The sequence below is a fragment of the Aotus nancymaae genome, unplaced genomic scaffold, assembly GCF_030222135.1.
Source record: "Aotus nancymaae isolate 86718 unplaced genomic scaffold, 86718_ANA_hifiasm-v0.15.2.pri h1tg000006l, whole genome shotgun sequence".
Taxonomy (NCBI): domain Eukaryota; kingdom Metazoa; phylum Chordata; class Mammalia; order Primates; family Aotidae; genus Aotus; species Aotus nancymaae.
The window spans coordinates 3,248,205-3,260,672 of record NW_026988417.1 but is presented as its reverse complement, the minus strand read 5'-3'; the positions used below and the strand labels follow the sequence as shown (position 1 = coordinate 3,260,672).

Sequence of the window (12,468 nt, the reverse complement as noted above, 5' to 3'; positions counted from 1 at the left end):
ACCACGACTACTGTAAGGTATATTGCCGAGGTAAAATGAGGAAACTGAGGCCAGTGTGAGAAAATGAGAATCCAATTTATTCAGCTCCCGAGCGAGGTTCTGTGGTCCGGGAAGGGGCCAGAGAAGTCGCACTGGGCTTCTCAGGGTGTGGGGTTTTATAGGGAGTGGAGATAATTGATTGGTCTTTAGGGAAACAAAGAGCAGACAGTTTCATTGGTGAGGAGGGTTGATTGATTATTAGGGAAACAAAGAGCAGACAGTTTCATTGGTGAGTTTCATTGGTGAGGGGGTTTGATTGATCACTAGGGAAACAAAGAACAGACAGTTTCATTGGTGAGGGGAAGTCAAGGTGCCAATGGGGCGAGCTGCCATTGGTTGCCAGGCAGGACTACTGGTGGGTTAACTGGCTGGGGAGGTCAATGTTAAGCTGCCGTTGGACAAATCTTTGGCGGGCTTTTTAAATTTTGAAGGGGTCGAGTGAGGAATGCAGGAGTGGGTGTGTGGAGCCTGCATAGAGAGATCAGATAGGAGTGGGTGTGGGGAGCCAGCATAGAGAGGCCGGCACGGGGAGAGATAAGTGTGTCCATTTAGCTCCCGGCGAGGCAGCCGGCCTTACAACTACACTAGGGTCAACCTGGGTGTGCCCTCAACAGGCCAGCCAAAGGAAAGAAAAATCCAGCAGTAAGACCACTGAAGGTCCAAGGGATGAGGTGACATGGTGATGTCATGTGAGATGAAGAGCCCGGGGAAGAAAGGGTTCTCCCCCAATCAGCACGGCAATCTGACCTCTCCTGGACAGCAGGCAAGTGGAAGAGGAGGCATGGAATTCTGGAGGGAGAAGCTCACCCTGGGAAAGTCTAGCTGTCAAATAAGGGAAAGGAGGTCATGAGACGAGAATTAAGATGAAAAAGACAGCCTCCAGGTTTTCAGAAGAGCTATAAACATTCTGTGGAGACTCAAAACCAAATCAAGAAACCAGGGAAGACAAAAGGAATCAGAGGGGAGCAAGAAGGCCCATACAAAAAATGTGGAGTGCAGACGCTCAGCAACTCAGGAGAAGGAACCAAGGAAACCAGAGGTGATACTCAAAGATCCAGCAAGACATGCCAGCCACTCCAAACACACATCAGCTGAGAAGCTGCACAGCAGGAGCTGGCCACAGGGATGACAGAGCAAAGGAAACAGGAGTCCAAGATGCCAGGGAGGCCAGAATTACAGCAGAACATGCTGGAGTCCAGGGTATTCAGGAAGGACAATAATAAACAGAGAGCAAGCACTGGGAACACAGAAAGGTACCCCGAAATTCAAGATGATATGAGTTGAAGACAGGTGGAAAAGAAGTATCTTCTCTCTATGGCATTTTTCAACATGCTCTCTTCTACTTTGGGAGCTTACTGAGAACCTCGCAACTTAAGCTTAGGACTCCAAATCTTGTAAAATATGAAGACTTGGATCTTTTTTTTTTTTTTAATAGAGACGGGGTTTCACCATGTTGGCCAGGCTGGTCTCGAACACCTGACCTCAGGTAATCCACCCGTCTTGGCCTCCCAAAGTGCTGGGATTACAGGCATGAGCCATCTCCCCTGGCCAGACTTTGATCTTTTAAAATTATCAAACATCCTTCAGAAAAGAAGCCACATAAGTTTGATAAATGATTTCCAGGAAAAATATCCATGAGAAGTATCTACTAGTGACAAAAACAGAGGAATACCTAAGGATTCATTTATCAAGAAATGTGCAAGAGGTATGTGAAATCATCTTTAAAGTTTTTTAAAATAACTTAAATTTCATGTGCTTGAGATGATTTAAAAAGTTTTGAACAAATAGAAAAGCATCCCACATTCTGGACAGGGTGACTTATCATCTGAGGTATAAGTTCTCCCTAAATTAATCTATGAATAAGTTGATTCTATTGCTCACATGCCAAAATCAACGAAGAAGAATATCTGAAAAATTCTAAAGAACAAGAGGAGAACCGATCCCCTCATAAATACCATGAAGCTACAATAATTAAGAAGTATACTTCTGGCCAGGTACAGTTGCTCACACATGTAATCCCAGCAATTTGGGAGGCCAAGGAGGGAGGACTGCTTAAACCCAGGAGTTTGAGACCAGCCCAGACAACTTAGGGAGACTCTGTCTCTACAAAAATTATAAAAATTAGCTGGGTATGGTGACACATGTCTGTAGTCCCAGGTACTCAGGAGGCTGAGGTGGGAGGATCACTTGAGCCCCAGAGGTCAAGACTCCAGTGAGCAATGCTTGCACCACTGCACTCCAGCCTGGGGATAGAGCAAGACTCTGTCTAAAAAAGAAAAAAGAAAAAAAAAAAGGATGCTTCTAATAGAAGACCAGACAGATAGATCAATATAACAAAATAATAAATGAAACTAGAGAACTATGAGAATGTAAGTAACCCAATTAGTGCAGAAAAATTCTTCTGTAAACAGCATCGGGGACAACCAAAACCAAAAATTAAATCGGATGCATACTTCATATCTAACAAATTGCAGATCAACAGAAAATTTTAAAGTTAAAAAAAAAAAGACCTAAAAGACTGAAACATCCGTATGCAGAAAGGCTGGCTCTTGGGGTATCTGGTGAACAGTTCCTCACACTGATGTAAACTCTCCCTAGCTGATAACAAGTGGCTCACCATGCCCAGACTATTTGAAACGCATGGTTTATACTGAATGCTTGCTTTCCTTCTGCGAGTCTGGAATTCTGGCTCATGTTAGGCAGGGGGCGCCTGCATGGCCAGCACGTTGCTGTAGTTTCATGTGAGCCTCACGGGAGGGGAGGAATCCTGTACACAGATCCTCCCAGACTCCTCCAGGACCACTGCCCTGTATAACCTGGCGGCACATCCTCACTCTGTCACTGTCATAAATCTTAGCTGTGAGTACAAACAGTATGAAAATCCAAAATATCTGTATGATAGAAGCTATCATAAACAAAGCTGAAAGACAAACTTGAAAAAACTAACTGTAACTCATATCTCAAAGGGCTAATACGTTCTACAAATTATAGGAAAAACATCAACAATCCATTGGACATAAGGATGTGTGCATATATATTTACAAAAGAGGCAGAGCCAGTACCTTGTAGTTAGCATGCGTAGCTTTCAGGACATCATGCAGTTTGAGGTATGAAGGAAGGTGATAGAAACTCCCCAGTGATGAGGATTTACTTGTTGTAACAGGCCCCGAGGTATCAGATTGTCTAGAGGCTTTAAAAATACACACACAAAAGATAAACTTTTAGATCAAAATAACTTGCCAAGTTTTAAACAGATTACTGGAAATAATGATTTTTGTTAAAGCATCATAGTATGAAAATATTCAAATATTTCCTCTGACCTTTTGATTAACTAGAAGTAATGAGAAATTGACTAACAAACCTAAGTAGAGCCTAAGTACTTAAAAAAAAAAATAAGAGAGCAGTGTGCATAGTTGCTTTATTGTGGTCGTTTGTTTGCTTTGTGAGAAATCAGTTTGAGAATCATGGGAGCAGTTAATTCAAGGACCACTGGCCAATTCCAGAACCTCTTTGAGCCTAAGATTCCTTAGTGGCCAACAACTTCATGAGCCCACCAAGTAATCAAACAGGGATGATGTAAAAATATTTTAAAGATGGTAAAGGCACAAACTTTATCATTAAACCGATAGTAAATCTTAATGTGCCAAGCACTTTATACAACTATTCTACTCCAGTTTGAAGACTTTTGACTTGGAGTCCTTAGTTTATTTAATTCATCAGAAAGATGATAGACATATACTGATAATTTTGCAGTTGTAAAGGCTGAGGCTTTTCAATAGGTAAATCTTCCTCCTGTACTACAGCCAACCCTTAGAAAAGAACCCCTTTTAAAACACTTTAGGCCAGGTGCGGTGGCTTACACCTGTAATCCTAGCATTTTGGGAGGCTGAGGCAGGTGGATCACTTGAGGTCAGGAGTTCAAGACCAGCCTGGCCAACATGGTAAAACCCCGTCTCTACTAAAAATACAAAAATCAGCTGGGTGTGGTAGCACATGCCTATAATCCCAGCTACTGGGGAGAGTGGGGCAGGAGAATTGCTTGAACCCACCAAGTGGAGGTTGCAGTGAGCTGAGATCATGCCACCGTACTCCAGCCTGAGCAAAGAAGCAAGACTCCGTTCAATGTCTTGGTCAAGGATACAAAATTTCATTTATAGACAGGAGGAATGAGTTCAAGAGATCTGTAAAGCATGGTGACTGCAGTTAATAACAACATACTATATGCAGGAAAATCACTGAAAGAGTGGATTTTAAGTGTTCTCACCACAAAACAATGCTATGTAAGGTGATGCATAGATTAATTAGCCATTCCACAAAGCATATGTATTTCTTTTCCTATTTTTTTTCTGAGACGGAGTCTTGCTTTGTTGCCCAGGCTGGAATGTAGTGGCATGATCTCGGCTCACTCCGCCTGCCAGGTTCAAGCATTTCTCTGGCTTCAGCCTCCCGAGTGGCTGGGACTACAGGTATGCAACACCATGCCCAGCTAGTTTTTTTTTTTTTTTTTTTTAAATAGAGATAGGATTTCACCATGATGGCCAGGCTGATCTCAAACTCCTGACCTCGTGATCCGCCTGCCTCGGCCTCCCAAAGTTCTGGGATTACAGGTGTGAGCTAGCGCACCCAGACAATGCATACATATTTCCAACATCATGTTGTACATCACAGCTATTAATAACAATTATAAATAAATAAATAGCCTTGATATAAATACTATACACACAAAACAAATAGGAGAACCATCACTGACCCCTAGGCGCCAAGAGACAGGGTGACAATGAGTTTGGAGGGAGACTGCACAGACAGGCGGACAGGCGTCCAGGACAGCAGAGGCAGCAGTCACTTCACGCTTTGCCAGGCTCCTCTCCTGCCCCTGCCAGTACCCACCAAGAGCAGTATGGGTGGGAATTCGATAAACTACAGTCATACCTAAATCATAGCCCCTTCTGTTCTGACATTTTCATGGGTAAAAAAAGATCCTTCAAACTTGTGAATGGTTTAAGCTTCTCCCAACTCAGATTAATTAATCTCTACTTTATCTCTCCTTTAGCTCTTCCAAATGTAAATATTCCGTTTCCAATCAGAATTTTTGACATATGAGAATCACTTTTTCACTCACTACATCTATTCCAAAGCATCTATACCACTTCGCTTACTGAGTATCAGGAGGCCTCTCCAGCCATCACCTGCGACAGGGAGGCACGGGAGAGAGGCTCCTTGCTAGGGCTGGAAGCCTGGAGGCTGCAGGGGCTGCATGTCAGCAGGTGGCACCTACAGATGCTTCAGCCCAAAAGGTGGTCTGAGTACGCTAGTCATTAGTTTCTAGTATCTTGAACCACAGCTGGGGAAACATTCTCTCACTTTGCTGATATGTATTATATTTCTATAAAATTGCTGATATGTATTATATTTCTATAAAATACCAAGTTACTTCAATCCTACATTTCTACACGACAGATGCTGCACTCCTGCCCCTCCCTTCCCCACGTCTCCTACCTGCACTGGCCTCACTGCCTTTCTTGGGACTCAGTGGTACAGATGCTTGTTCTCCTGGTTCTTTCTCCTTCCCCTTTCGTCGGATGGGACTTAGAGAAGGGGGGTTTGTTAGAGAAGGCAAGGCTGCCTAAAACAGAAAAACAAAAACAAGTGATGGAAGTACCACAATACAGAAACTGAAAATTAGAATATATGGTTTTACCATTTATCAGAAAGAGCTAACCCATGTCATTCATTTTGTTCTTGGACCCCTATTTGTACAGTTCAGACACTGTACACATTTTATTGACTTTTACCCACACAACGGTACATGGTAGGGACTGGTCCACAACCTCCAAACAGGAGCACAGAGAACAAGTTGGAAGGAGCCCTCAGGCTCATACCCTCCAACAGCAAACAACCAAGGCATTCTATGTTAGCCATGACATGAAAAGGGTACAAAGCAGCAATTTTTTCTTTTTGTTTTTTTGAGACAGGGTCTCACTCGTCACCCAGGATGGGTACAATCATAGTTCACTGCAGCCTCAACCTCCCAGGCTCAAGCAATCCTCCTCTTCAGCCTCCAGAGTAGATGGGACCACAGGCACATGTCACCTCACTCAGCTAATGTTTTAATTTCTTGAAGAGACAGGACCTCACCCTATGATGGCCAGGCTGGTCTCGAACTCCAAGCTCAAGTGATTCTCCCATTTCAGTCTCCCAAAGTGCTAGAATTACAGGCATGAGCCACCATGCCCAGCCCAAAGCAGCATTTTAAACTTCCTTTTCTAAAAGAGGAAACAGGCTCAGAGAGGAAGTAACTTATTCAGGGTCACAGCTGGTTAGCAGCAAAGCTAGAAGCCAACAAGTCTAGATGTATTCATAAAGCCCGAACTCTCTCCAATACACAACACATGAGAGAATGTAGAACATCCAGGCTCCCAACACTCCAGGAGGCAGCCATCATTAATCATTTGAACCCGGGAGGCGGAAGTTGCAGTGAGCCGAGACCATGCCATTGCACTCCAGCCTGGGCTACGGAAGCAAAACTCCGTCTCCAAAAAAAAAAAAAAACAGTAAGTGAACTGGTCTATCTTAAATCCATTATGCAAAGAGCTAACATTTGTTTTGAAGCTGATTTTATTGCTTCACAGAAAAGCAACACTGTCCCTGAGATGAGCAGAACTTTCTACAACCATGGAAATGCTCTATAACTATGCCAGCTAGGACAGTAGCCACTAACCAAGATTTAAGGACACATCAATGAGGTACTTAGCCAGGAGTATCAATTCTGAGCTTTCTTGACTAATGCTGGAAACCTAAAACTAATGCTAGCTATTTCCCTCTTAGGGGTAACAGTGATTGATGATACCAAAAGAGCTACAAAACACATGGTCACATTTTTTTGTTTTGAGACACAGACTGACTTTGTCATCCAGGCTGGAGTGCTGTGGCATAATCAAGGCTCACCACAAACTCTACCTCCCAGGTTCAAGTAGTTCTCCTGCCTCAGCCTCCCGAGGAGCTGGAATTACAGGCATGCAGCACCATGCCCATTTAATTTGTTGTATTTTTAGCAGAGATAGGGGTTCATGATGTTAGCCAGGCTGGTCTCGAACTCTTGGCCTCAAGTGATCCACCTGCCTCAGCCTCCCAAAGTGCTAGAATAATAGGCCTGCACCACTGCACCCAACCATATGGTCACATTTTGATGTTAAATTTAGTGTCATAATCTGAGCAATTTTGTTCATTTAAAGCAAAAGAGAATAAAGAAGGGACAGATTACTAAACAAAGGTATTCCGGAAGCCCACAGTCATTAGGGCTGTATTAATCCAGCACCTGAGTGGGATGTTACCTTTATTGCAGGTCCAGGAGCCACGTCGTCCAGGACGTGAGCACAAATGTTAATCACCTTCAGCAGGTGGGAGAAGAGCTGCTCCACCATGGGCACCAGGGCCCGGTCCCCCAGGGCTGGCCAGACCTCCTCTTGCTTGGTGGCTGCTGGGTTGGCTTCTTCTTCAGAGGTCCATGAACTTCTCAGAGATTTGGGAGCACTGGCTGTGATAGGGGCATAGACATTACCTCCACACCCTGATAGCATGAGAAGGATAAACTGCTTGGGGAATTGAAGCCATTTAAGATCCTATCTATTTAGGCCTGTCTTAATAAAAAATAATAATAAAAATAAAAATAAAAGACCCTATCTATGTTGAGAGTTGGTCAGACATCTGTGCCTGATATTCAACTGACAGGCCAAACTCAAGCTGAAACTGATGCTTCCCCTGCAAATATGTGTTCCCAATATCCACGACTGTCACCACCACACACCTGCCCAGGATGTGCAGTCATCCTGGGTTTCTTGGTCCTGAAAACCAAAGTTCAGTTGGCGACCCAGGCCTGGTGATTCTGCCTCCTTCATTCTCTTAACAATCAGTGTCTTCCCTACAATCCTAAAGCAATTATCTTGGTTTAGACTTCCCATCTCTTGCCTTAGCATCAACATTAATCTCCTGAGTCTCCCTACCTTCTCCTCCAGCCCACATTCCAGTTGGCTGAATGATCTTATTAAAATACTCATCTACTAGTCCCTTTCACAAAACTCTCCTATAGCCTCCTGAAGCAGAGCACAGGTCCCAATTCTTTCATGGAGATTGGCAGCTTCTTCCCAAATCGGTTTCAATGGACCCCACCTTCCTTGCTGCCCACATCCTCCATTCTCATCGCCAAGCTGCTGCACCATCTCCCTGCTGTGCCCTTTCCGACCAGCCCATAAATCTGCCCAAGGAGAGTGATCATGGCCACTCTGTGTGACCACTGCACTTTTGTCTACATGTATCCCCCTCTAATCTAAAAGCAACTTGAGAACGGAGTCCATTTATTATACTTTCTTATCGCCCCAGTGCCTGCAGCAGTGCTGGCATATGGTGCCCACTAAAATGAAATTCAAAATGAGTTTACTTGTAGTTAACTGAGGGGCTAGATTGGGAAGAGGCTACTTTAAAATACTCAGCATAGAACAGCTACCAACCATGCATTTATGCATATAGGTAACATCTGAAATTTGACTAAATGGACAAGCCATTACTGGCAATGACCTTTTAATAGTTTTCCCTCATTTGCTCACCACCCCGATTCCCCATAAGAAAATCAAAACGCAAGTCCTGGAGTCCCTGTTTCAACTCAGTACCAGTACCTGCAAGCAAGTTTCCAGCCAAAATCAAAGCATCTTGATGGGCTGAGAGATCCAATGGGAACCAAGCTGACGAGAGCAGGGTCAGAATCATTGTGGCCATCCCAATGGTACAGCTCTTCCTACACTCATCTGAGGCACTCAGTGGGGGCACTCTGGAAGCAGACATTGGCAAGGTCAAATTATAGACAATTTTCAAGCAAACAATAGTCTTTCTTTCTCTTGCCATTCCAAGAGGAAGGCATGTCACAATATATTTCATACCAGCTCAGAAATTGCTTTCACTATTGTTAATCAACTAACATCTTTCCTATAAATCAAAGCTCCATAAAAATCAAGACAGAAATGAAATCAGGTAGTAGATCTGATTAAAGGTATTGGGGCCTAAGTGTCCAATGAAGAATGCTTCCACTAGGGCATATAACGATGGTTCTGCTAAACTGGAGCTGAGACAGCTACCCAGACATTTGGGCATCGTAATGTCATTGGGTAAACAGGCACAAAATAAAAGGGAATTGGCTGGGGTGAGCTCTTAACTAACATGGAAAAATAGTGTACTTGATACACAATGGGGCAGGTCTGACATGGTTAGTTTTCCTGACACGAATATTACTCTGGTTCCCCGATGGTATCCTTTAACATCCCATATCTCCTAATAAAAATTAGAGGAGGACAAACTGCAATCTCATAGAAGCAGGACTACTCAGGGCTCAATCCCCTAGAAAAGACAGTATAAGTCAAACTACCAGCAGCCAAACCCCAACCACCTGAGGTGCCGACTGAGGATGAAGAGAACACGAAATGGGCAGGGGAGAAGAGAAATCATAAACATCAACCCCTTGTGAACAGATGCAGAAATGAGATTACAGTATCTACCCATTTTTTTTTAATTTTATCATTTAAGTCTGTTTTAAATTTTAAAAAGTATTAGAACTGTATGCTTACTTTAATGGATTTTTACCTTTCTTTAAATTAATACATTCTACTCCAATGCCAAAGTTGCTCAGAAGTCAAGTCTAGTGCTGGACCTATGACTACACACGCTGGTTGCACAGTCCTACGTGTGCAAAGCAGGAAAGCAATCATTCTAGAGCAGAGAATGTAATCTACTTCAAGCAAATGTCAGTTGTTCATTCACTGACACACAAGAAATCTGCAGGTTTACTTCCCAATGTGATGTGAGTCACCAAAATCATTCTCAGTAACTGATAAACAAAATGAAAGCTTATTCCTGAATGCTGGAGAAGACCTGAAATTATTCAGCAGATGTTAGTAGAGCCATCTACTGGAGGAAAGTAATTTTTAAATAAAAGCTGTTAATGTAAGTACAGTAGTTCCTAAATCATCACCATTTCATATGCTGGGTCACATTTAAGTGAAAAAAGGTTCCTAACCTTCTAATACACAGTGAAGAATTCTGGAAAGAATCAAGCTAACAAGAAAAGTCTTTTGCCGGCATATGAAAATTCTCTTAAATGAACTTGAAGATCAAACCCTCAAATCCCCAAATATGCCTAAGAACATCTGGCATTCAATTCCCACAGCTCCTGTCACTAGTCTCACACAACTAATACAGCAGAAACAAGTATTCCATCAGACATTTTTCCAAAAAGCCAAATTGATAAAAGACTTAAAAAGAAAGAAAAAGGGGATCCTAATAACCATATATCATATTGTTACAGACAACTATTAATACATACTGAGGAAAATACGTACCCACAGTGCCAACCTAAACTCCAAATGCAAACTGGGAAGGCAGTGGAAAGAAGACACAAAGCTTCACAGCATCCAAACTACAGAAGAAAGAAACAACAAAATCACACCCAAACACCACAAAGGTTTATTGCATTTAGTCTCCTTTTACCCATTATAAAAAGTACAAACACTGAGAAGAAATCTGAGATCTGTATATGACAACCACAGGATATCTGTCCCACCATAGTACAACTTCCTACTTTAAACAACTGAAATACGTGTTATTGGAATGGCAATTACATTCCGATGAAGAGAGGCTCCTGTGCTGCCCACACCTGGAATGCTCTCCCCACTTCCACCCCTCAACTGCCCCTGCACATCCTTAGAAGCTGAGCTCCAGCTGATTATGTCATCCCCTCGACCAGCCTGCAGAGACCATAAGGGCAGGAATCCCGTTTTTACATCCCAAGCCTACAACAGTGTCTGACACATGTCAGTCACAAGAAAAATAAATAAGCAAAGTTTACAATATTTTGAACAAATCAAGGGAAGACCATACTACAGACAGCCCAAACAATATTTAGCTTTCTAGGACATGCAAGTATTTCTTTTGTCACATAAAAAGGTTTAACCTAGTCACCAGCAAATTAACATTAATTTTCTCTATTATTCTTTCAGATAACAAAAGTTACACATGCTCATTTTAGAAAATTTGAGCGTATCTGAAAAAATGTAAAGAAAAAGACAAAAATCATCCACAATCCCAAAATTTATCTTGGTGATGATTATCTGCCAATGTGAGAAATATATATATGTACATTTTTTTTTTTGGCGATGGAGTCTCGCTCTGTGTCCCAGGCTGGAGTGCAGTGGCACAATCTTGGCTCACTGCAACCTCCGCCTCCCAGGTTCAAGCAATTCTCCGGCCTCAGCCTCCCAAGTAGCTGGGATTACAGGCGTGTGCCACCATGCCTGGCTAATTTTTGTATTTTTAGTAGAGACGAGGTTTCACCACGTTGGCCAGGATGGTCTCCATCTCTTGACCTCATGATCCGCCCATCTCAGCCTCCCAAAGTGCTGGGATTACAGGTGTGAGCCACCATGCCCACTTTATTTTCAATTTTATGTCTTTCTAAATTGGCTGTATTTTTTTGAGTGTGTATTACTTTAATAATCAGGAAAAAATAGGTCTTTACATTCCTGTTGGAGTAAGCCAAGAATCTTTTCACAGAAGCACAATTTCTTAGCAAGCCCCACAGATAAGTAAGAGCTCTAATACAAACACCTCGCCATAAGATGACCATATAACTAACTGGCCATACAAACTACCAAAAATTACTAAATTTCATTAACACCAATTGAGAAAGAGACTTACTGTGAGTGCTCTCGTGGTTGACATGATTAGTTCATGAGAAACCGCCGCAATAACTCTTGAAAGGTTATTTTCCATAGTGACATCTGTTATACTTGGTAGTAGGTTATAGCCTCTATATATTCTAATAAGAAAAATACAGAGACTTAAAATCTACTATTAAAATATATATTTTTAAAGATCAAATGGCATTTAAAAGTTTAAGACTGAAGATTAAAAGAAGTTAAGCAGCCTCAACTTTTAAGTGAAAGAGGGACTGGAAATAAATTTGATCACTGTTCCATAACAAGGGCTGAATGTATTCCCTCCCTTCGTCCAAGTCTGCCCCAAACACTTGGCACTGCAGCCATACTCCCCTCCCGGCACTGCCTACAATCTCTTTAAGTTGAAATAAATGCTTCATGAAGTTATTCCTGCTTTCATGAAAAAAGAAATTCCTTTCTCCACTTCTGAGCTCCCATGGCACTTTTCTGTATTCCATTCATGGCACCTGTCAATTTCTATCCCCCATTATAGTTCTATACAAACTCTAATTCCTTTAGAACACATGGAAAAAGGCAAAAAATAAAACAAATTATAATAACCCAACTGTTTGAATAAAGCCAAGCTGATTTTGTATCATGATTTTAAGTTAACACATGAACACTAACAGAATAGGTAGCTAAGCAGCACTCACTGCTGCTCTACAATTGGTAA

At 42.3% G+C, this 12,468-nt stretch overlaps 1 protein-coding gene across 4 annotated transcripts in view; it reads right to left on the bottom strand.

The window, feature by feature from the left end:
* The window catches only part of HTT (huntingtin), a 158,875-nt gene that overhangs the window by 81,057 nt on the left and 65,350 nt on the right, over positions 1-12,468 (bottom strand). For all 4 annotated transcript variants that reach the window (XM_012466834.2, XM_064365445.1, XM_064365444.1 and 1 more), the window contains 6 exons: positions 11,776-11,896; positions 10,422-10,498; positions 8,709-8,860; positions 7,371-7,573; positions 5,536-5,662; positions 3,102-3,229 (listed from right to left, as the gene is read on the bottom strand). In XM_012466834.2, the coding sequence (XP_012322257.2) occupies positions 3,102-3,229; positions 5,536-5,662; positions 7,371-7,573; positions 8,709-8,860; positions 10,422-10,498; positions 11,776-11,896 (808 nt within the window). The remainder of the gene's footprint in view (positions 1-3,101; positions 3,230-5,535; positions 5,663-7,370; positions 7,574-8,708; positions 8,861-10,421; positions 10,499-11,775; positions 11,897-12,468) is intronic.